The sequence below is a fragment of the Acipenser ruthenus genome, chromosome 1 (assembly GCF_902713425.1).
Source record: "Acipenser ruthenus chromosome 1, fAciRut3.2 maternal haplotype, whole genome shotgun sequence".
Classification (NCBI taxonomy): Eukaryota; Metazoa; Chordata; class Actinopteri; order Acipenseriformes; family Acipenseridae; genus Acipenser; species Acipenser ruthenus.
In genome coordinates this window covers 32,675,079-32,699,520 of record NC_081189.1, presented here as the reverse complement: position 1 = coordinate 32,699,520, position 24,442 = coordinate 32,675,079, and the positions used below count along the sequence as shown (strand labels likewise).

General features: G+C 35.6%; 2 protein-coding genes across 5 annotated transcripts; one reads left to right on the top strand and one right to left on the bottom strand.

Annotated features, from left to right (window-relative positions):
• Positions 1-225: 225 nt before the first annotated feature.
• Positions 226-15,598, top strand: LOC117420801 (katanin p60 ATPase-containing subunit A-like 2). Of its 2 annotated transcripts, none has more exons than XM_034034446.3 (16): positions 226-359; positions 1,098-1,168; positions 1,534-1,700; positions 2,944-2,983; positions 3,412-3,538; positions 4,709-4,807; positions 5,598-5,690; positions 6,136-6,213; positions 6,630-6,728; positions 7,461-7,524; positions 7,947-8,065; positions 8,314-8,405; positions 9,025-9,135; positions 9,360-9,522; positions 11,397-11,499; positions 13,160-15,598. In XM_034034446.3, exons 2-16 carry the CDS (start codon positions 1,104-1,106, stop codon positions 13,291-13,293), a joined length of 1,554 nt encoding a protein of 517 aa, XP_033890337.1. In that variant the 5' UTR covers positions 226-359; positions 1,098-1,103; the 3' UTR covers positions 13,294-15,598. The 2 variants fall into 2 exon arrangements, with proteins under 2 accessions (XP_033890337.1, XP_033890336.1); XM_034034445.3 differs by having other exon boundaries at positions 228-348.
• Positions 15,599-15,786: 188 nt separating this feature from the next.
• LOC117972950 (haloacid dehalogenase-like hydrolase domain-containing protein 2) lies at positions 15,787-24,195 on the bottom strand. 3 transcript variants are annotated; one of them, XM_059023861.1, is made up of 7 exons: positions 24,019-24,195; positions 21,290-21,411; positions 20,497-20,705; positions 18,762-18,846; positions 17,555-17,771; positions 16,934-16,997; positions 15,787-16,646 (listed from the first exon to the last, which is right to left on the bottom strand). In XM_059023861.1, exons 2-7 carry the CDS (start codon positions 21,388-21,390, stop codon positions 16,543-16,545), a joined length of 780 nt encoding a protein of 259 aa, XP_058879844.1. In that variant the 5' UTR covers positions 21,391-21,411; positions 24,019-24,195; the 3' UTR covers positions 15,787-16,542. The 3 variants fall into 3 exon arrangements, with proteins under 3 accessions (XP_058879844.1, XP_034779404.2, XP_058879842.1); XM_034923513.2 differs by having other exon boundaries at positions 24,073-24,195; XM_059023859.1 differs by having other exon boundaries at positions 23,917-24,066.
• Between the last annotated feature and the right edge of the window lie 247 nt (positions 24,196-24,442).

The following is a 24,442-nucleotide window of genomic DNA, read 5'->3' as shown; positions in this document are numbered from 1 at the left end:
TGGTTTTCACTAGATGGCAGTGCTGCATTCAAATTGGTTTCCTTACCAACAGGTATTGTCTGTAGCTGGTCATTGGTTAGTAACCGACCAACAGTGTTCCTTGACCAGTGTTATTGTGTGCCTACGCAAATAACGCAAGTGTATAGTTCCAACAGTGGTAGCATGCGTAACACTGATGCATACAAAAGGATACGTTCCGAGCCAAGAAAAAAATAACAGACTGTCGCAAGTTTTCACCTGCTACATTTCAAATTATTGTAAGGTATTTAATGTGACTTCAAAAAGGGCAAAATGACTATGGAGCTTTCGTATCAAGCAATGAAAACAGCCAACCAAGCGAGAGAGGCGGTGAGTAACCAGTAAGTACCGCTGGTACATTTAATTTTTTGTCTGAATAAACACATAGGCATTGCATCGGATAAAATAAAGAGTAATGACTTATGTCTTTTTTTAACTACTGTACATCGTGTATCACTAGCGCAGTTGCAGACACCTGTGAAAATAATGTGTTTTCTTAAGTGAATTAACGGGGTTTACTTTTACTTTGTAGTTAATAACACATGTATTCTAGTATTAACATATTTAGGAGCTATTATTCCACGGAGACTCGGTGGTAAATCGCTGACCTCAGTAGCACATAAACACAGGGTTGTGTGAACTTTAAAACCGCTATATTATTAATAGAAAATACATTTGTTTATATTGCTATGTTTTCATTTGCCGTGAATGTGGAGTCTCACGTTGTCTTGGAGATCAATGGGCGCCACGTGATATTTTAGCAGCCATACAGTTGCCTGGAAAAAAAAGACATGATCAGTACAGACATTGGAACAAATTGATTTCGTAGATCAAAAAATGATAAGTCTAATAGAGAGTCATTAATAGTACTGTATTCCAACAACTGTATTTAAAGTGTTATTCCACAACACTTATTATTAGGTCACTCACTATTATCAAATACGGTTTTGTTTGAAATAAAAAATGTATTTATTGTGTATCAGTAAATAAATTCAGTTCTGAATAAGCTTGCGAATGTAATTGACCTATATAGTTAATGTTTTCTGACACTTAAAGTGTGTGCTTTATTTGTTCTGAAGGATGAAATGAGAGCAGAAGCCAGGCGGAAGAATCTGCTGATTCTTATTCTCCACTACATGACACAGGAAGGGTAGGTACAGTATTAACTCAGATGTGGCTGTCACTGTACATTAAGATACTTAACTACAACTACTGTAACATATCGTAGGACATTAATAGCAGCACAATAGAAAAATATATTGAGAGAAACAAACTGCATAACAGCTAAACACAATCTTTCTAAGCTGCTTTGTAAAGCACTGCAGAGCCAGATTGTCAAGGTGTTAATTCTGGGTTGCTCTAACTTGGTAGCACCAAGTGTGAAAAGATTAGAAGGTGGAATTTGCGAAGTATCTGGAATGTTGCCTTTTTAATAGTCGGAGCAGCTCAGCGATCAGTGACACCGTTCATACCACTGTAGCGACTGTGTATTTTCTTTTTTTTTTATTGTCACAGATATATGGATGCTGCCAATGCCCTTGAACAAGAAACCAATTTAGGTTTGCGTTGTTTTGAAGTTTGTGACAACATAGACTTGGAGACAATCCTGTTAGAGTATGAGAGCTACTACTTCATTAAATTTCAACGGTACCCAAAGCTTACTAAAAAGGCAGCGGAATCTGGTATGTACTGTGTTTGACCAGTCTAGTTTGAGAATCAGCCTAGAAAGAAATGCACACACAATTCTAAATCGTTAAACTTGTTTGTTTGTTTTTTTTCCCCCTCTGAATTTGCCTTTTGAAAACTTAAAATAGGGCCCATTAAAAAAAAAAAAAAAAAGTATTTTGTTTACCTTAATTATTGATGGGTTGAGTGGTTGGTTCTGAGATTTCTTTCCTTTTTGTTTTTTTTTGCTAAACTAAGTGCTGATGTAAAATCCTAACAAACGTATTGTTGTTTTATTTTTTTATTATGAGGCTAAGCCTTTTTAACATTTGTTTAATCCACTTGCTCATTACCACACTACAGATAAAATAGAGCCAACAGATAAGTATAGGGACACATTAATACAACCCTGCCTATAGCAGAACTCTAAACCACTCAAAATGTTTGTAAATATCAACATGTAAACGGGGGCACATTGTGATATTAGATGAAGAAGTCCAGGCATGTTTTGCAAATGATTGACTGGTGTTTGATATATTATAGGATGCATATTTTGGGCGGTTTCTTGGTAGAGTTATTGAAGCCACTATTAGACAATTGCATATAAAATGTTTTACAGTAGATAGTTTGGAGTTAACTGGTTAAATGTCATTTTATGCTATTAAAGGATATATAAGGACCTTTTATTTTATTGTGTTACATGTCCCCATGTGTTGCTACAACTGTTTAACTAAGGTGTGTGTATTGTTTAATTTTTTTATTTTTTTTTTACATTTTGATCATTTTTTTACATTTTTAAATTGCATTCCTTGCCTCAAGATGGCTTCACATGTACCTGCATACCTCTCAGAACTACATTTCCTATCACCCTCCTGCTCACTGGTAAATCCATCTCAGTCACATATGTGAGCAGGAGGATGATGGGAAATGTAGTTCTGAGGGGTCCATGCGGGCAGGGAGTGCAATTTAAAAGTTTTAAAAAAAGTGGTCAATAATGTAAAAAAAAATTAAATTAAATTAAAACAGTACACACACCTTACATAAACAGTTGTAGCAACACATGGGAACATGTAACACAATAAAATAAAAAGGAACTTTTTCCACTGGGCTGTATTGATATGACTGAACACTTGCAATAGTGAAGTGATCCAACTACTTGGTTGGCATTATCAAAAACATACAAGGCTAGCATCAAGTTAGTGCTGTATCAGTACTGTTTAACTGTATTTGAGTCTTCATCAAACCTTTTAAACTTTTTAGGAGAAAAAAAGCACCCAAGAAGTGGGGGAAAACTAAAGAGGTAAAATATTATTATTATTTATTTTCTTTACTGACATTGAACAGATGTAGAATACAGCGGTTTGTTTTTCTAGCTTATTTTGTATTACTAGTTTTATTTTCCCTTTAGAAACAAGTGGTGCAAATGCTGAATTGGACTAAAGCGTAATGAATACATCCCAAACTTCCTTCTGCTTAAAACCTGTTAGCCCCACTGCCACTCTGCGATCACTATAGGCATGCTCCTAGTAGAAGACAATAAATGACATGTTTAAATTCTTCTAGTCCAAGAAGCAATAGATTTAAAAGTGATGACATTTCTTTCTAAATGATGTTTTTGTTATACTTATTAAATTTTACAGGAAACACCTTTTTGAGATGATCATTTCAACATGGCATCATAGTTCCTTCAGGAATCAATTATTTTTTCCATTTTATATTATATCTCAGAACCCCCAGCTGTAACTACCAGACTCTTCCCAGGATAAATCAGCCCCAGGCCACTCAACGTCCTCCATCAAAATCTAGTGGAAAAAGAACAGCTCCAAAGACAGCTGTCAGAGAAAGCCCTAAACAGGTGATTGGCAGGACCCTGGGTCCAAGATTAACAGATTTTCAGACACAAATGATACCAGTTGAGAATCCAAGGCAGAAACTCTAATTATCTTTTTTATTTTGCAGTGGTCAAAGTAGTGCATCTCTGAAACCACCCTTTCCCTAACTTACAGCTGTAAATTCACATATCTTTTTATCTAATTTGATGTGGTCTTTTACTGTTTCTGCACTTACCGGTATTTGTAATGTTTAATAAGGTCATCAGCATATTCTATCTCTGAGCAAGACTGAGCAAGGTAGAACATCTGCAATGAGGCCAGTATAAAAAGGACCCCAGGGGTGTATCAGAGATTTCAGTTAAACAGTGAGTTTGTTAAAATTGCAATGGAAAATATCCAAATAAACAAAGTCACTGTTTCATATGGAAAGAAATATATACATATTATGCAAACAATAATTTAAAGGGTACATAAGGACCTTTATATTTTATTGTGTTACCACTTTTTTTAAACTTTTAAATTGCATTCCCTGCCTCAGATGGCTGCCCATGTACCTGCATGGGCCTCTCAGAACTACATTTCCCATCATCCTACTGCTCACATATGTAACTGAGATGGATTTACCAGTGAGCAGGGGGATGATTGGAAATGTAGTTCTGAGAGGTCCATGCGGGTACATGGGGAGCCATTTTGAGGCAGGGAATGCAATTTAAAAGTTTAAAAAAGCGGTCAAAATGTAAAAAAAAATAAAAAAATAAAACAATAAACACACCTTACGTAAAGAGTTATAGTAACACATGGGAACATGTAACACAATAGAATTAAAAGGTCCCTATCTACCCTTTTAAGCCTCTAGTTAACAGTTGTTACATTTTCTTACTGTCAATATGTATATACATTTAATTAAGTTTAGACACTTAAACACTTAACTGACTTTATTGAAAATTTGTTGCATTTGTACCCATTTCTATCAGATTATTGAGTACTGTGGTACGTGTTACTTTTAGAATCAAGAGGAAAGAAAACACGGTTTTGTCTGTCAAGTACCTTGTGATTGATAGTTTACCATATTGTGCAAATTATGCTAAAAAATGTTGCCTTCATTTAAACTGTAAATAATGTATTCTATAAGACCCATTCAATACATCTATTTGTTATTCTGTAAAATTGTACAAGTACCCATTTTCTTGTAGGAGAATGGCTGTTCAACCCCTCCAGAAACTGCAGAGTTTGGTTTAAATGTGTCATCTCTCACCAGGAGTGGCGGGGGGGAGGGAACACAAATAAAAAAGGTAAGTGTATTATAAATGTTTCTGTACACAGAAGTCACCTGTGTGGTTCGAAAAACAGAATCTGCCACCTTACATCTATTTCTTTGTCCAGGCAGAACCTGTAACCAGGTCCTATTTGCATGCAGGTTAAAAAGGTTTTCCAAGTCCTAAGGGATCATGAGCCAAAGCTTTAACAAAACATGGTCTATTCCTAAAACATTTCCATTTTATTCTGTGTTTGTATTTTATCTTTTTGCTCAAATCTTTGCAGAGACTGATTTCCATTTATTATTATTATTATTATTATTATTATTATTATTATTATTGCTTTATTCACTTGCTACTCTTATATGGTTTGTTTTCTCATACATAGGCTATTTTATTTACTTAAAGAGACTCTGGGCCATATTCATAAAACATTAATGTGCCAATGTAAAAAGCATTTATAGACATGTTAACACATTACACATACAGACATGTAAGATTATGATGATTGAAAATACCAATATGATAAACTATCATTAGAATAGGCTACCACTTGTCAATACACTTTTTTTTTCAATCAAAAATACACAAAAGAGGCTTGCATGCACATTAGAAATATTGTTTTTTTTTTATGACCTGGGTGTATGAAGGGAGCCATTTAATACTCTAGAAGTCACGTTTCTAGGTCCGCTGCCAGTTAAACTTTAGATCATGAGAATATCATGAGTCATGTGTAATGAATTGCTGTATAATAAAAATGTGTTGTCTTCCACTGGCTTTACTCAAGGAGCTGAACCTCATTGACAGGACTCTCTTATTTACACAGGGCCAAGTGATTGACTTCCGTGGATTGATCCAAGATGCAATTAAAGGAGCTTCAAACAATGTCAACGGCTTAAACTCTAACCCAGATCCTTCTGTAGGTTATAATAAAAATTATTTTATTCGATATATTATCTAAAACCTAATATAAGGATGAGGTAGCAAATGTAGAACTGCAATTGTTTTGTTTTTTGGTGGTGGATGTGAGTAGATTGTTAAAACATTATGTGTTACCTCTCTTTTTAATGTATTTTATATCTAGTTAGACATTTAAATCCATAAAAAATACTTGTTGGGAGAAGCTTCTGTTAGTCTTTCCAAAGTTTCTACCTATCATGTAAATTCCTGGTTTAGCATGGTGTTCTAAATTAACCATCTTTGAACCAGGAGGCAAAATTTATTTGCGTGACATATCAAAGTATCAAGTTTATTTAGCTATGTTGAATCTAAAGCCTAAAACTGCAGCTGATTTACGGTGTCTGAACAGTTTATTACAAAGCTTTACTGGATACTTTTTTTGTATTTGTTTCTAATTTCTATAGGAACGTCTTATTAAACCTCTCAGTGCCTTTAGTGGAATGAACAGTGAAATGAGAGAATTGGCAGCTGCAATAAGCAGGGTAAGAAATGCACTGAAAATGTTCCAGAAACAGAGTGAATCAAAGCGAGGTAACATGCCATGTGAAGGAATACAGACTTTTTAAACCTTGTTGACTGTTTTCTGCAGAGACCTTACAGAAAAGTGTGCTTGCAAACATCTGCTTTCAACCTTACCAACTAAAACTAGTAGAACACTAGCCAGCAATATAATAATATAACTGTAACATTACTGCGAGTAAAGCATTTGTTTAAAATGTCATGTTTTGAAAGTGTACATAGGATGTTACGTATTATGAATCCGATTCCAAGTTTTTAGATTGGTGAGCACACGTTTGCCACTAGGCTGCAGCAAAGTTCTGCTTCTGCTGTCAAACCAATTAATCTTTGTTATGGTGGCATAATGTTAAAACTATCAGCATGTTGTCTTCTTTTAAAGGATATATATTTGCACAATCCAAATGTGAGGTGGGATGACATTATTGGACTTGATGCAGGCAAGCGATTAGTCAAAGAAGCTGTCTTGTATCCTATTAAGGTACTGTGATAGCAAATTCTGTGGTATTTCTGCAGTTCTTTGTGATGTTCAATCATAAATGCATTTCTGCTAAGAGCTATAAGGAAGGAAACACAGGTTATATCTTCAAGGTGACATTAAATCCATACCAGTATCATTCTCAGATCCAGGGTAGTGCATCTTCTCTAGATTGTGTAGTTTGAATGATCAGGAATAAAGATGTGTGGCTCAGCCCTTGAATACAAATGAAAACGTTTTCTTGGGTGTTATTTATTTGGCCTCATACATTTTTGACAAAAATGGTGGTAAGATCAAAATGGCTAACTGAACCTCAACTTTATTAATGATACAGTAGAGTGGATTTCTACACATTTTTAATAAAGTCACTTGCTTATGTCCTCTTCCATCTAGTCACGTACAATTAATATGCATTATTATTTTGAACTGATGATGATGACAAGAGCATCTCTGTCCCCTTTTAGGGCTTTTATTGCAATGCAGCCCTCGACAGAAATAGGAGCTTATTTTCTAAAACATGAATTCAGATGGTCTCATACTAGATAATAAGATCTACGTTAACCATCTAAATAAACACACTAGGTATTTGGAAAAAAATGAGTACTTTACTCATAATAATCATTTGAAAATCAGACCCAACGCTTTAAACCTAAGTTTAGCATTCCAGATATCTACTGGTGGTAATGTCATACTCAAGTTCCTGCCTTAAAGTGTATCATATTTTTCATTTTACAGTACCCCCAGCTATTTACAGGGATTCTTTCTCCTTGGAAAGGGCTATTGCTCTATGGACCACCAGGCAAGTAGTCACCATGTCTCTAGAGGTTAAAGACTTTTAAATACACTACATTATCATTTTAGATTGGAACAGCCCAGGTCACACGTGATAAAAGTAATGCACCTTTGTTTTTATAGTAGTCTTAACCAGTGAGTTAAAGACTGGTAAGGCTGAATCCTTCTATTTATAATTATTTTTAAAAAATGCACTTTAGGACCTACAGCTAACCATTTAAATATAACATACTTCATAAACCTACTGTAGATGGATTGGCTTGTATTCATTTTTGAAGAGACCATCTTTGAATTTACAATACATTACAGCCCACCCTTAATTTGCATGTCCTCTATCCGTCATGGCACAAGAATTAATTAAGTCTTTATAAGGGGGCTAATGCTATTATACACCCACAGCTTTTAATACAGTCTTCCTTTCTGTTTTAGGGACTGGCAAAACGCTGCTTGCTAAGGCTGTTGCAACTGAGTGCAACACAACATTTTTCAATATTTCAGCATCCAGCATTGTCAGCAAATGGAGAGGGGATTCAGAAAAGCTGGTTCGGGTAAATTGTCTGGTAACCCCTAGTAATCCACAAACTGGCAGTGGGCACCATCACTGCACAAGAATTGGATGGATATGGGCACTGAAGTCATGAGTCATGCCTGGTTGGGCAGTGGGTGGAAAGTTTACATTACAGCTGTCTCTGCTTGTCCAGCTCTTAGGACTTTAGTCTACAGTGCTGCCAGTCCAACAAAAAAAATTACATTATGATTCAGATTATTTAAAGTGTGTTTTTTCCCCTTTGCTCAGGTCTTGTTTGAACTTGCGAGGTACCACGCCCCTTCTACTATTTTCTTGGATGAGTTGGAATCAGTAATGAGCCACAGAGGAACTGGCCCAGGGTAAGACCCTTCTAAAGTTCTGACAGTAATACCAGAAAACGGGAACCAAGCAATTAATATCCCAGAGTCATCCAGTAAATTTTGATTAGCTTTGATTTCCTGGCTAACTGGAATCTCACTACAGTGAGCTCAAGTTTGGAATAGATCAAAGCTATGGTTTTCTGTCAATGTTTTTAGTCGTATAGAGACAGTAACTTTTGTTTTTGGCATTTTTCACACACTATAGTTTGTGCATCCTAGCCATGTTTGAGAGTTAGACAAGAACACTCACCTAACCTGTATTACAAAATAAATGTATTTCATGTTAATAAAGGTACATGTAGCTTCAAACCACAGTGCCTAAGTTGCTTATGTAGTCTTTTCTCATCCCATGCTTACTTGTGACACCACTATGTGTTACCAGTATTGGTCTTTTCATTTAAATGAGCTTTTCACTTGTTTACAATAACTGTTAACTTTAGTAATTATCTCAATTCCCACTGTATTTTGTCTTTCTTGGAATCTGTATTCTCTTTTGAGTCACATCATGCTAAATGCTGAAATCACAAGCATTGTACATTATTGCTTGCCCCTTACTTGAATCAAGTTGTTTAACAAATGCACCTGTTTGTTTTCACAGAGGGGAACATGAAGGCAGCCGGCGAATGAAGACAGAGTTGCTGGTTCAGATGGATGGCTTGGCACGCTCGGACGATCTTGTCTTTGTGTTAGCAGCTTCCAATTTGCCATGGTTAGGAAGTCAATTAGTTAACCTTTCTGGACAGAAAACATGTGGTTTACATTCATCTGGCTCTGCCACAGTTTGAGAGTCTGAATTATAATACCCTTACTTTGCAGGTTTTATATTGATTTAAAGTGAGATTACTTTATATTAGTCTTTGCAGAATAAGAACTAGGAAGGGGGGATTATATTATATGTGATTTGTTTTACATTTCATATTTTTTTGTTTGCAGGGAACTAGATCATGCCATGTTGCGAAGATTAGAGAAAAGGATCTTAGTGGGTCTGCCAACCAAAGAGGCAAGACAGGCTATGATCAAACACTGGCTGCCCCCATTAAGTAACACAGGAGGTGTAGAGCTATGGACTGACCTGGACTACAGCCTTCTCGGACAGGTAAAGAGGACATTTACTAACACTCTTGCTCTAACAGCACACCTAAACACTATATATATATATATATATATATATATATATATATATATATATATATATATATATATATATATATATATGTGCACAGTCGCAAAAGTATTGGCACCCTATACTTCATATAAGGTTATTCAAGAAAAGGTTAAATACAAGCATTTAGTGATCATTAGCCACCAATTCATTTCAATTTTTTTTAAAAACATTTTTTAAAATTTATTTTCCAATTTTCTCCCAATTTTTGGAATCTCCAGTTATTATTCAACCTGGCTCACCACTGCAGCCCCCGAACTAACTCGCATAGCTTGGATTCGTACCGACGATCTCCAAGTTATAGGGCGCATTCTGCACTCCGAGCGGAGTGACATTACCGGATCCGCCACTCGGGATCCTCCTAGCCACCATAAAACAAACCGTCTAAAATTTGACAAGAAACATGAACAGGAATCTAAAGCATTCTTCAACAAAATTATCTGGTCCAATGAAACTAAAATGTAACTTTTCCAAAAAAATGGACCGCAGTATGTTTGGACAAAAAAAGAGAAATCCTTTAATGAAGAAAACCTTGTACCTACAGTTAAACACAGAGGTGGTGCGATCATGACAAAGGGGTGTTTTAGCAGTTCAGGGACTAGAGACATTCATGTGATTGAAGATTGAATGAATGTAGCCATGTATCAAAACATTTTACAAAAAACAACTATGCCTTCTGCTCATATGCTGCTTAGCAGACATTTTGTCTTCCAACATGAATTCTTGAAGAAAACAAAGACAAAAGTTCTGGAATGGTCTTCGCAATCACCAGTTCTCAATCCAATAGAAATGCTTTGGACTCATCTCAAAAAAAGCTGTAGCCAAGCATTGTGTATCCAATCTGCCTCAGCTGAAGGAAATCTTCAAGACAGAATGGGCCCAGATTTCACCAACAAGATTATTATTATTATTATTATTTATTTCTTAGCAGACGCCCTTATCCAGGGCGACTTACAATTGTTACAAGATATCACTTTTTTTTTTTACACATTATTTTTTACATACAATTACCCATTTATACAGTTGGGTTTTTACTGGAGCAATTTTAGGTAAAGTACCTTGCTCAAGGGTACAGCAAGCAGTGTCCCCCATTGGGGATTGAACCCACAACCCTCCGGTCAAGATTCCAGAGCCCTAGCCACTACTCCACACTGCCGCCCCGGATGCCATAATAAAAGCAAAAGGAGGACACATGAAATACTAAAGCAGGGGTGTCAATAATTTTGTCAAGCAAATACTTTCAATTAAATATGTTTGTTTTTTGATAAAGATTATTTGTTAAATTACAAGAAATTGTTTTATTTTGCTTTTTGTTATTATGGTATAATAATTGTACGGTGCCAATCCTTTTGACTGTGTGTATATGTATTTGAGGTAATATAAGAAATGAAAGAGCGGATTGTTTTAACTGCTGTTTTGTGTATATACAGTACCGTTATATATATATTAGGTCAAAGAGCCAGCTGCCCAACATTTCGATATGTTGTACATGTCTTTCTCAAGGGAGCATGCACTATTATATATATATATTGCACTGTAATATATATTTTTTTCTAATTTAAAACATATTTAATATAAAAGAAGAAAATGGACTGCAGTTTCAGAAAGGGACATTAAAGCACTATAGGTATGAAAAAAAACATGTACAAATTATTATATGTGAAAAACATATAACATGCTACATGTTGGCGTAATCTTGTAATTGTTGTTTCTGTTTGCAAGGCTTTTCCCTGTACACATATAAATGCATGTGAGAACATCATAATGACATTTACCGTGGTGTGTGTAAACTGGCCATTATTTTTCAGCAAACAGATGGTTACTCTGGCTCTGATATAAAGCTAGTGTGTAAGGAAGCAGCAATGAGACCTGTGAGGAAAATCTTTGATGCTCTGGAAAATCACACAGGAGGTAAGCAAGTGCATCTTCTGGACATTATAGGTGTTAATTAAAAAAAGTAATAAGTATATAATACCTTATAATTAGAGCTTGAAGTTTTCGGTAATCGATAATAACCGAAAAAACACTCCTGAAGACATATTTAGAAGATTCAGTGGTTACGGTACACAAGTCGCACACTAAAAAATGTAAAATTCTGCCAAATGTTTTTGTCGTTAAGCATTAATGTGTCATTTTAAGAAAAATAAGCTCCACGAGCACAACGAGAGCCATAGTATTATAATTATAATAATTATAATAATTTCTAGTTTTCGGTTTTAACTGATGAAAAACGATAAAGCACCCCCGATACAAAAAAATGAAACAAACATCGGAAAACACAGGAAAAGCAGTGGAAATGGTTAATCATTCATGTTGACCAGCCCTTTCCCATTAAAAAATAAAACCTACTACTACAAAATAAAATACCTTTCCCAGTGCAGCTGGGCAATGTCCCTCCTTCCTGACTTGTATCTATCATTGATTTGTTCTGAATACTTTAAACCCACCCCAACTACTGAGTGGCAGCACATTCCTACATTTCTGTTGGAGACTCTGCTTGTGAGATTTGTTTGCAGGATTTAAAACTGCATTACAGTTAAGATACAGAGGATTTGAAACAGAATTTAAATTGTGGCGAAATGTAAAAAAATGCCTACACACAAAACCCCAGAAGAATGTGCCCGTGACCATAAGGATTTAATTGTGGAAGACAGCACAGTTAACGTTTGTATATGTATTAGTGAAATGTACATTCAGTGTATTATAGAAACTGAAAATGGGTGTGGTTTGAGTGGTGTTTAATTTTTAATAACCAAATTTTGCGAAATAATAATAAAAACCGATAATCCCCCCCCCGAACTGAAAAAATATATAAAAATGTAAACCCTACTTATAATGATAACTAGTAACACTGCTGGTAATAATGATCTTATATATTCATACTGTCTAAATTTTGTTCTAAAACAAAATGCCATACAATTTCTGTTTTCTTTTGGCCAAAAATACTGTCCATTTTGCACTCACATTTATCCATACAGATTCTTTATAATGTTCTGCAGCCACTTATTTTGTTGTAGTTTGCCATGAGTGCTTTTCACAAACATGAATCCAACTCCTGTGTCTTGACCATTATCTGCTGTGTTGCCAAAACATTCTTCAATAGATGTTGGAAATAATTACCTCTTTTTCTGGCTATTGACTTTGTAAGGCAGCTTAGCTATGTAATGGTTTTCAATCAATACATATATATATTTTTTTAATTATTTCAATTAATTTTGTACACACCTTTAATGTAAAGATGCCAATACCTTTGTCATTAACGAATATTTGAAATTGCTTAAGTGCTTTTGTTTCTTTTATAAAGATTGTTTGTTAAACGACCAGAAATTGTGTATTTTAATCTTTGTCGTATTAGTTAGTGGCTAATGTTCACTAAGTGCTTGCATTTAACATGTTTTCTTAAATTATCTTATATTAAGTGTAGGGTGCCAATACTTTTGTTGGCGACTGCATTTCTCTAAATGGTGTTGGTTAAATAGTACTGTCTTTAGATCACTGTGATTTATTGTTTCTCAGCATTATTTTTGTACCTAGTCATGTTTGCAACTTTTTTTTGTTGTTGTTGCTAAAGGTAAAACAGAGTTGCCCAAATTGGAGACAGTGACAACGACAGATTTCCTAGATGCGATTGCTCATACAAAACCCTCTGCTAGAAACCTGACTGAAAAATACACAGCTTGGCAGAAGGAGTACGAGTCTGTTTGAAGTCTCTGTGGTTCTTTGAGCTCTACAAATTTCAAAAAGTGAACCGCAACAGCATTGATCCCAAGGACTGAACTGGACTTCAACAGAAAAGTCAATCCTTTTTTACTTAGTAACTGAGAAAGAGGATCAAGGACCATGAACTTTAGGAACACTTTAAATCTTTTGTAGTTTTCAGTAACAATGCTCTACTGATTTGTAACCTGGCAGGCACTTCACATCACAGTAATAATAATCACAAAACAACACTTATGTGGCAAGTCAACATTGTTCTGTCGCTGTTGTTAAACAGTGACCATAGAATAATGTGATGTAATGTTTTTTTTTTGTTTGTTTGTTTTTTTTAAACACATGGAGTGGATGACTGTACCCTATGTATTAAATAGGAAAACTAGAACAAATGCAATATTGTAAGTCTGCCATTATGTAACTAAGCTTCTATTGTATTTTATTTATTTATTTTTTATTGCAGAAACTATTTGATTTATAGATCTCTGGTGAAGGGAAGGCAGATAAAGAGCTTTTCCAATATATTTTAGGATATTTTTATAGATATCAACTGTACAAATTGTATCCCTACATTATAATTTTGCTACCTTCTAATTTGCATTGTGCTGGGACATATACATGTTCCAGGTCCTATCCGTGAACCAGTTAAGAGGCTTTTGAACTGGATTGTATTAAGTGTAGCATTGGAGTTGGAGTCTGGACTATTGAAACATGCTCTCTCAGATGTGCTAAACAATATTATCTTTACATGTAACCCAGTGCTATATAAGTCCTAGTTATTTAAACCTACATATGTATAGCATGGGCAGATAAAAACTAACACAAGTATAACAAGTATATACAATTGGTGTTAGCTTTCGGCGACAAAAGAAATAGATAAATCCACTTTACAATATGCCCAGTACTGAAATAAAGTGATTCCTGTTCACCATTGGGCTTGATCTGCAAGGATATGCAGGTACTCACAGCATCTTTTACTGCCCTGTGGGTGTTTTCTGATGTATGTGGACTGTTTTTTTCTTCATCTGTATACAAAGGTTGCATTTTTAAAAATGAGTTCTTGTGATGAAGTGCCATTTTCCTATTGATCTTTTGTAACTCTAAATGTCATGGCAAAATTGATTTCACAGAGAGCACCCAACTCATAATACGGGTCCTTCTTTCAATATTGTTTTCAAACTATAATTAAATAGGTAAAGCTCCAGCATTAATTAATTAATAAGTTTTGGTGTTTAGCATTACACCTGTCTTTATCTGTTTCACTAACTTAAATACCTATTTAAGACAACAGATTTTCAGGTTATAACCAGTTTTATACTTTAAAAAAATGGGTGCATAGTTAGATGATTTTGTTTCTAAAAGAATACGCTGTAATTTGTTGTTAATCACACAACTACAAACTTATAATACTGTTAAAATAAGGTCAAGACAGATCTCTGCACCCTCTGTGGATGGCAACCTTTAAATACATCACTGCCACGTGAATGTCCCCATTTAGGTGATAGTCTGCCGTCTAACTCATTATTTCCACTGCCTAGCGCTACAGGCTTCAACTGCCCACGACTAGCCGCTGAAATCAAGAGTATTTTAGTGGGGTTTTTTTGGGGTTTTTTCCCCAAACCTGGCCAACCTCAGAAATTCTTGCTGTGCGTCAAAGGTCACAGGAGGATTGTACTTTATTTTAAAGATGCTGGCGGTAACAAATACATTTAACCATAGACTAATTACAAGTAAAAAAAGGAATCTGGTTAAGAAGGAGAGCATAGCCACACAAACAGCCAGGTTTTGTCATTGTGTTTATCATGAATAAAAACAAAAAGCAATGCGACTTCAGACTTGTCTTGTGTGCCAAAGTAGGATGAACATTGTGAAATTTAACAAAGCTCTCCGCTTTCGGTGAGTAAAAGAAAGCTTAAAGAAAAACAATAAAGAAAACGTCATATGTATGCTTTACCTAAATAAAAGAAAATAACACAACTCCGGGCTACGTGAGGACACACTTCCTTTGTAGCCAGGTTGGCTACATCGCGTACGAGATACAAACCTGACCAGACAGCAGTGCTCAGCTGCTCGGGCGAGCTGAAAGTGCCAGACAGTGGAAAAGGGGCTTTATAATAGAAACTGTTTTCTGGCAAGTTGAAACTCTGCTAACGGGCCATTACTATATAAAGTTAATTGAGTAGTCACACAAAACAGATTGCTATTGACATTTGCCCCAAACCAGAGGTTCCCAGCAACACCACTTTTAAAAATATTTAATAAATATAAAAGGAAAATATTTACATGGGCTGGATTTTGCTAGAATATTAGTTACATATCTATAGAGCACTCTTCTTACTACTTTAATGTAAAAATTCTGCTAGATTCTAAGTTTAGTGTCTGAAATGTTGCTCAAATGATATCAGGATTCATAACAACAAATCGCTTTACAATTAACACACAACACAACCCAACGTTAAGCAGCAACGATCCATGCCCACACCTTCATATGGTGTTAAACACCTTTATTTAACATTAGCTTTTGAATTAGGCATTTGAACATTGCATCTTCTAATTAGGCAGTTATTTTTGCAGTACAACAATTGAACACAGAGCAGGACCTAACCAAGTTTAATAGTTACATAAAACAGGTTTGTGGTTTATGTGTAATACTCCATATTTGTAAACAATAAAACATTACTTAACCAAATTGTTGTGGAATAAGGAGACTAATTTATATACCCTGTGGCATCTATAGGGTCTACTGTTGTGATGCTTACTGAAATTCATTTAACCATTTTTTTCTTACAAACTACTACTGAAAGCCTCAATCAAACCAAAATGATGTACTTCAAATAGCAGTTAATAGTGTGAGTATATTGGTCAATATAAATAATAAAAAAAAAATTAACCAAATCAACAAAGGATTTGTCAAAATGACAGATGTCACCTTGTGCATAGAACACACAGCGCAATTCTAAAGGTTAAAAATCAATACCACCAATACAATATTTGCTTTTGTGATTTATAATAAGTTAAGAGGTCAAGTCATGTGTAGGATGTCGTATTATAAGATACATCATTTCTCACAGATTGAGCAGGCAGGATCTTACAATAAAAGACATGTTTTACATGTTTTTTTTTTTCATAACAAAAGAATTACAGCTTGATTATTATTCTTGATAAATACGTACTCGTCTTGTCCCATGGTATTTGTCTACTAATATTATTCAAGTATTTAATGCTGTCCACTATTTCCTCCTGTCAAAGAAGGTTCTCAATTATTTGCTCCACCGCTTGGGGAAAGCCGTCACAGGTTAGATAGGGCAGTGGATTTATTTTACCTTCATCTCCTTGTCGGTATTTACCTGAAAGACAACAGTTTAAGGTCATGGTAGTGCTACAGGATTGTCAGTAGTCTCGCCTTCAAAGGTCATCTACAGCAGCTTTTCTTCTAGCATAGTAGAGTATTCTTTGTTTCTAGCTATTCCCCAAATAAGGTAGCGAGCATGCACAAACCTGCTTGCATTCATTAGGAAGTTCTTGTGAACGAGATGCAAGTCAATGACTCTTTCCTGGGCACACCCACAGAACGTTTTACACATGTTACCCCCATTCCTCAGAAAGAGGCATATATACAATCCAGGGTACTTACCAGTTCTCACTAATATTCCCAGCATGCCAGCATTTTGTGCACCACCAACATCATCTCTTGCATCCTGTGGTTAAGCAAATTCACCAAAATCAAAACATACAATACGCTAGGATTTTGTAAATTGAATACAAAAGACTAAACAGGAACAAAAAAAAAAAAAAGGATTTAAAAGTGGATTCTGCCTAAACTTTTTGTTTATTTATTTATTTTGAATTAAGCTTTCATCTAATTGATGAGTGATTGTTAATTTCACAGTATACACAAGAGCTTGTCACTATTGTTTATGTGCAATAGCCAAAAAAAGTCCCCATCCTCAATTTTAGCCATCTTCATGCAACGGGTTAAAAATGAATGCAAGAAAACCATTTAGACAGATGCACGTTGGTAAACTCCCTTGTATACTGTGATTTCTTTTTTTAACAATTAAGCATTCTGTAGGAGAACAGATATTATATTGGCAGGTAATGCTTTTGACTAATATACACTGGTACTCCATTCAATTAAAACATGTGGCCCTGAACAGCCAGACACAGATAATATAAATAACACAGTGATAATACATAAACTGTATTTTTTATATTGTTATATGACTGCGGCAGTTCAGGTTCAGGTGACACATACATCACCGATCATAACAGCCTCCTCTGGAGAACAGCCAAGGTCTCGGAGAGCCTCAAGGAAGAACGTTTTCTCTGGTTTTCCCACTACAGTTGCTTTTGTGTCTGCAGCGTATTCCAGACCAGTGACAAATGGCCCCGGTCCCAGCGCTAAACCATCTTTCCTCTTATAGTACCTGGCTTTGTGTATTGCAATCAGTGGAGCGCCATCAAGAATTAATCTAGAAGAACAGATGAATGGTCAATAATCTTGCAGGTAATATCTGCTTTGGAGAATGATAATGCTAAATAGAAACTCTTTATATTATTTGAGATGCTGCAATGGGAGTTTTTCATCTTTAAAAACTGCTGGGAATTCCATTTATTGTATGCTAAAGTGTTGCAATTCCAAAATAATACATTAACAAACACCTGGTACTACCAAGCACATGGTACAATTGTATTATGACACAGCCCTCACGTAGCAGTATATAATTGACTTTGGGTGTAATAAACCACATAGCATAAACCTTGAAAAATAGATTCACACCACATATTTCTTCATTCTACCCAAAGCATAGCACAGTATTATGGCTTGATCATAAAATTCATGAGATTTAGCATGTCCCTGATGACAGTTATAAAGTGAAAGTGTGTACATAAGACCATTGTAGTTTACTTTCTCAGCCCGTGGTTGATCTGGCTTACTTACAGCGAGAGATATTGACTAAAGCTTTGGTCCAGGACCAGTAATAAAAACAACATCATTGCCTTTTTTTTTATTCATTTAGTGTGCCCAATTAGTTTTCCCCAAACAGCTCTTTAACACCCAGGAACTCCAGAGCAGGCGGCCAGCCCTGCAGGTGTCCGCTTTTGAGATCACTCAAACCCACTCAAACCCCCTAACCCACGGGAGCACCAGAGTCAATGTGATGCTCCCCTGGGAAATCCCCAGCGATGACCACATTGTACAGCCAGGAAGCGAGCCTGTGCTACATGACATCCTGCACACCATGCCGCTGTGCTTTTACCAGGTGTGCCACTCAGGGACCCCAGCATTGCCTTTAACGCACTATGGTGAGGAGTCTCCCTGGTACACATTAACACGTTCATTTGTGGTACATCTGTTCAGCTGCACTGTTTAAGACCAGTGAATTTAACACCAAGGAAAATATTAGCTGAAACATTACCCTTCCATCATAAAACTGAATCCTGGTGTATTTAAGTCTTACCTAAAGGCACTGTTCATTGTCTGATAGTTGAAGTGCTCTGGAGCTAATCCTATCACCACGGCATTGGGATCACTAGTGTCGATTCCTAAAAGTAGTATAAAAGTATTTTAATTACCAAAAGTGTTATCCAACTTTAAAACATGTCTGATGTCACCCTTTGATCTTTTGATTGATTAATTCTACAAATATTCTAACTAATGTCTGTGTTGCTTTGAAAAGAAGGGGAGTGCGAGCACATATATTGTTGACTAACGAATCCCCAGTTTGTGCTACGAATCCACAGAAAACTGTTGATTCGTCAACAAAACCACAGTCAGAGCAATTCAACAGAAAAGTGAGTACCATTTCATTTAAAGGGCTTGCGATTTCAGTTTATAATTTCACATTTCATGTTGCTTTTGCATTTCTTGTTCAAACAAAAAGATCGCTGGCAATGATATTTAGGTCTTCATCTGTTTTAGGTTTAGCAAAATGAACAATAATTTCTCTCCATTCCTAGTTCACATTCCTTTGTTTGCATTAATTTTTCTAATGCCTCTTTCATGTTCTACATCTAAAACAAAGTCCTCCCTACTATCTTCACTTACAACAGACACTTTGTAAGTGGGACTTCAAACTTAAACTCTGAGGAACTCATGACAACATTCCCACAATAGGAGAGATAAACATTTAAACTGTTTGAACGAAGTGTAAATAAAAGAGCAAAAACCAAATCCAATTACCAAATGAACAATCAATTGAATCTCAATCGAACAATTATCAATTAGGAAGAAACGTTTTAAGTAGCATAAACAACTCAAAGTACTGAATCGGTAAAAAAAAGAATCTACAGATTCTCGTGCCTAATGGCACTCGAAACAGTGAATTATTTTTACTGATTCAACACTTATCGTTGTTTAACCCTTACATATCTTATTTATCAGGTCACACATATCTAATGGACTACACCCAGATACTGTATTTGTCGAAGGGAATTATTATTATTATTATTATTATTTTTTTACATCACTCCTTCACCTATGCTTATCAACAGTAATGTGTGTTGATAAGTGTTCAGTGGCTACCTGTTATCAAGCTGATAGCACATTTCTCTCACACTTTGTTGCGTCAGGCCCGCGAGCAAAGCAAGCCGGGTCTGTCGGACAGACTACAAGATAAAATACACTCTCAACTTGATTCGAGGTAGCCATCAAACACTTAAGCATATTAAGTAATTAAATCTAAATAAAAAAAAACAGAGGAAAAGCCAATATTAACATACTTAATCTGTTTATGTAGATTCTGTTGTGGATTAATGATTTAGAATTTGTCATTGACCGTGTGATCTATACTCTCAGCGAAATTATAAGTGTAGTTGCTGCTAATAGATTCCAAAGGGGGCCTGACTTACAATAGTAAGTATCAGCAATTCATTAATTTTCAATGACAATACACCTTCTCCACTTTGTAATCACCTTATTATTATTATTATGTCATAATAACCTGCCTACTAATTCAATACAATCTAGTTACTCATAAATTAAGCACTGTTCCAGCTTCCAAATCTGCATTGTTAGGAGAATAATACCAGAACATGCTGATGATTTAAAAATAACATTTTAACTTTAGGCACATTTGCTGAGTATAATTCATCTGCAATCATTCACTAGAAAATATCAAAATATGGATAGGAAACAAAGCACTATACTACAAAAGCAAGAAGTTCACTTTTTTGCAAACAAGGGTGTTTTAATACCTTGAAAGTCCTCCAGGGCGCTGTCCTCCACCAGCAGCACTGGTCTAAGCTGCTTATGCTCCAACAGGTTTCTGGCAGCAGTCAGGGATGTAAAAATCTCATCTTCGGCGATATCAAACTCCAGCTTTTTCAGCCTCTCAAACAGTGTCCTTTTACACTCTTTAGTGGTATTGGTCACAAACTTGACAGCAACTGGAGCGCTCCGCAGTCTATAACAGAAACAGACAACGTACAGGTAAATGCAATAAAAATAAGCAATAATGGCCTAAAAAGGTCAACCAATGTTATACAATAAAATGTTTTTGTCCCCGAGGGGTATATAATATACCATATACAGTATATGAACTTTCTATGACATCTTCCAGTACAATTAAAATAAGTTCAAAATGTATTTTCATTGGTACGGAGTGAAATTACAGCTTTAATTCCATTGTGTTAGTTAGCACAGCTTATAGTGTACATGCTTACTAATCTAAGTAAACCAGTTTGTTCTTTGTTCCTTCAGCCACTATGATGCTTTAGCCTATTACGAACTGAAATTATTTATGTGGCCTTTGTATGCATTTCTTTTAAAGTGTTACTGGATCTACTGCAAATAACTACCCCATACAACCCAGATTCAGTGAAACAATCTGCAAGGGTTTTTTTTTTTTGTTTTTTTTTTAATATCAGTTCAAAAACATATTTTAAGGTCTTCACACACAAACAAATCACTACACCTGACCCAAACATACTACGATTAAGTGTGTACACCATGTATTATGAGCAGACAATAGTGGTTTCCCAAACTAACCTTTTGAGAGCTTCTTGTGCTCCAGGTATGGCAGAGTCTTCAACGTGCAGAGTTCCACTGAGATCAACCAGTACTGCCTTTAATGCACGCCGAGCTGCCATACTGAGCGGAGGAGGGCAACTCTATAATATATATACAAAGTCAACCTGGATATAAAGTCTCATTGTAGATCAGTGAAGGGTAGACTATACTGCTATACAACTTCTCATCTTGTGTAATCATCAAAACCAAAATGTATAATCTTGTACTGCTGCAAGTGCAACAGAAACATGTTTGTCTCACAGAGTGTGGAAATAGTTAGCAGATTTAAATGGTTAAACTACGGGAACATATGGTAAATGATTATGAATTTCATTAAGTGGAACCTTCCTGAGATGTAGTTAAACAGGATATCTATTCTATTTTTTCCCCACATCAGAAACCAAATGAACCTAATCTCAATGTTATATGAAATAAAAACAAATAACGAGTATTAAAAAACAATGTAAAGAATACATAGACTTGTTAATTCAATTGGATGGTCTTAAATAACCCCCCCCTGGATAAGCCATAGCTGGATTTTATTGCATCAACCTCCTGTTTTTAGGGGTAATCCTAGCAACACCAGGGATGTGTGGATTACGCAATCCAGTGTTGTAAAATACTCTTAACTGGGAAGGGTATACTGTACGTTGATAAAAATGGCCACAAAGTCAATAATCATTGGTACACCAAACATACTGGTCAACAGCAGCAATAACAATCATCAGATTTTCCTGAAATTCTGTTTTCGGAGTTGTCTTATTCTGGCATAAAATCCTGCCCCAGACAGGGATGCTACCTGTACGAATGCAGTATAGAAACGGTTAAAAGTCTCAATACTAATTTACACACTAAACTTAAAACATAACAAATAAATAAAATAAAACATTATGTGACTGTCTCTGTGCAAGGACAGTCATCCTACTAATTTACATCATTACAGTACAGAACTGCAGTGAACACCTGATAAGGGGTCACTACTGTAGTCGTTAAAAGCCAGATCAGTATCCTGTTTTTATATATTACACACACTAGTGTTCAAAGGTTTGAAAACAACACATGATGTACGACAAGGCAAGGGGTGGGGATTGTATTGCCCATTTTTTCCTCACTTCACTCTGACTACTTGCTCACTAAATATCTTGGTACCCCGGAATAGATAACTGTCATCCAAAAAATGTTCTAAGAGCAATCCAGTTCACAAGTGGTACCCTAAATATGATTCATTTACTAATAATGCTGAATGACTAGGTGGAGCATTTGTTCTCATGTTAAAATAGCCTGAGCACCTCCTGGCATACAGCCACAAACCACTCAAACAGAGACTGACTATTGTGCTGTTATTTTTTGGTGAAGTAGATTTGTAGTGTACAATATGTAAGGGCTCTGCTCATTTCCATCTACTAAACACAGAGATAAAAGACTTCTCAGAATATTCATTTCATAATAATCTAGCTGCTAGATGATACACCATAAACATTCATGGAGGACTACAAATGCAAACAGTTATTTCTTGAATGAGTATGAGATGTTTACAGTCACACTCATGAATAATTTTGGAATTATTATTATTATTTATTTCTTAGCAGACACCCTTATCCAGGGCGACTTACAATTGTTACAAGATATCACATTATACATTATTTCACATTATACAGATATCACATTATTTTTACATACAATTACCCATTTATACAGTTGGGTTTTTATTGGAGCAATCTAGGTAAAGTACCTTGCTCAAGGGTACAACAGCAGTGTCCCCCACTGGGGATTGAACCCACAACCCTCCGGTCAAGAGTCCAGAGCCCTAACCACTACTCCACACTGCTGCCCTAATGAACACGTGCATAATATTTATTCAGCAGCATGGAATATGAAAAGTTATTCAATGCTCGCTCTCAACACTTGTACATCTTCACATATTGTCCAGGTTGAGCCCAGCAAATTCATTTCACCTGTAACCTGCATCAGACACAACTATCTCCAATTGTGAAGTTTTAACTGGTTAACAATATTCTTAGCAGATACTAGTTTTCTGTTAGCAAAGGTCATAGCATTTGGTGCTTTCTGATTCACACATGTCAGAAGTCATATTTTTCTAATACATATTTTTTAGCTGCAATATACATATGGTTAATGCATGCAATTGGTGCACTTGTTCCACTTGCAAAGAGTGTAGATGGGTATACCACTTTTACATTTATTTCAGATAATTCTTTATTAAGGTGGCATTAACAAGCGCCTGTTTCAGAAATCTAACAAACCTTTTTTCACCATTCAAATATATATTGAAAATAGTTTAAAAACAAACAAAAAAAAACCCCACAATATTACATAACATGCAAATGTATGGACCTAGTACTAGCTAGAGCTCAGCAATTGGCCTGACACCATAATGGTGCGTGGTGTTTACTAATCATATTTTAAATGCTGGTGCAAATTATTTCATGCAAGGTTTTTTTTTTTTCCATGTTCCCATAACAGCACAAAGACTTGGAAGTAAATCAATACGTTACTGTTGATCAAAGACATCGCTCTGGAGCAAACCATGAAGACTATCCATACATGTATTACAATGAAGTACCATATAATGCAAAATAGTTTACCCGGTATATCACCACATCAGAGCTGCGAGGTGTTGTGTTCGCAATTGCACACAAAAAACTATTTTTATAATTGTATATCTTTCGAGTGGTTAAAGCCCATACTTGTTAAATGATTATTCAGAATCTTACACACAACAATACACTGTCTCTGCTTACTTTCCCTTTGCGAGGTCCTCCCTTGTTCTTCTGGAGTTATAGTTGTCCTTCACGTTGCCTGATTATTTTTCTCTCAAACCCAGTCAGCCCTACCTATGGAGACAAAACAATTCGTCCAATAGATTGGACACCACCGCTTTATTTCAGGCAATCTCATCAGCACGTGAAACTGCAAATTAACGGCAACGTTCACCTTTTACATCCTTCACCAGCAAACTTACAGCTTTTGCTGTTCCTGGTAAAAAGAGCAGCTTTTAAAATAACAAAAAAAAAAAAAAAAAAAAATGCAACAATGTCATTTGAAATGTTATAAATACTTCTGAATTAATTCGGTAACTAACTGTTGGCCCTTATACAGAAACCACATTTA

Coding starts and splice junctions, on each gene's coding strand:
- LOC117420801 (XM_034034445.3), top strand. CDS start 292: ATGACTATGGAGCTTTCGTATCAAGCAATGAAAACAGCCAACCAAGCG. Junction 1,701..2,943: donor TAAAAAGGCAGCGGAATCTG/GTATGTACTGTG, acceptor TAAACTTTTTAG/GAGAAAAAAAGCACCCAAGA. Junction 6,214..6,629: donor TGGCAGCTGCAATAAGCAGG/GTAAGAAATGCA, acceptor CTTCTTTTAAAG/GATATATATTTGCACAATCC.
- LOC117972950 (XM_059023861.1), bottom strand. CDS start 21,390: ATGGCAGCTCGGCGTGCATTAAAGGCAGTACTGGTTGATCTCAGTGGA. Junction 20,706..21,289: donor GCACAAGAAGCTCTCAAAAG/GTTAGTTTGGGA, acceptor TTTCTGTTATAG/ACTGCGGAGCGCTCCAGTTG. Junction 16,647..16,933: donor GGGAATATTAGTGAGAACTG/GTAAGTACCCTG, acceptor GTTGTCTTTCAG/GTAAATACCGACAAGGAGAT.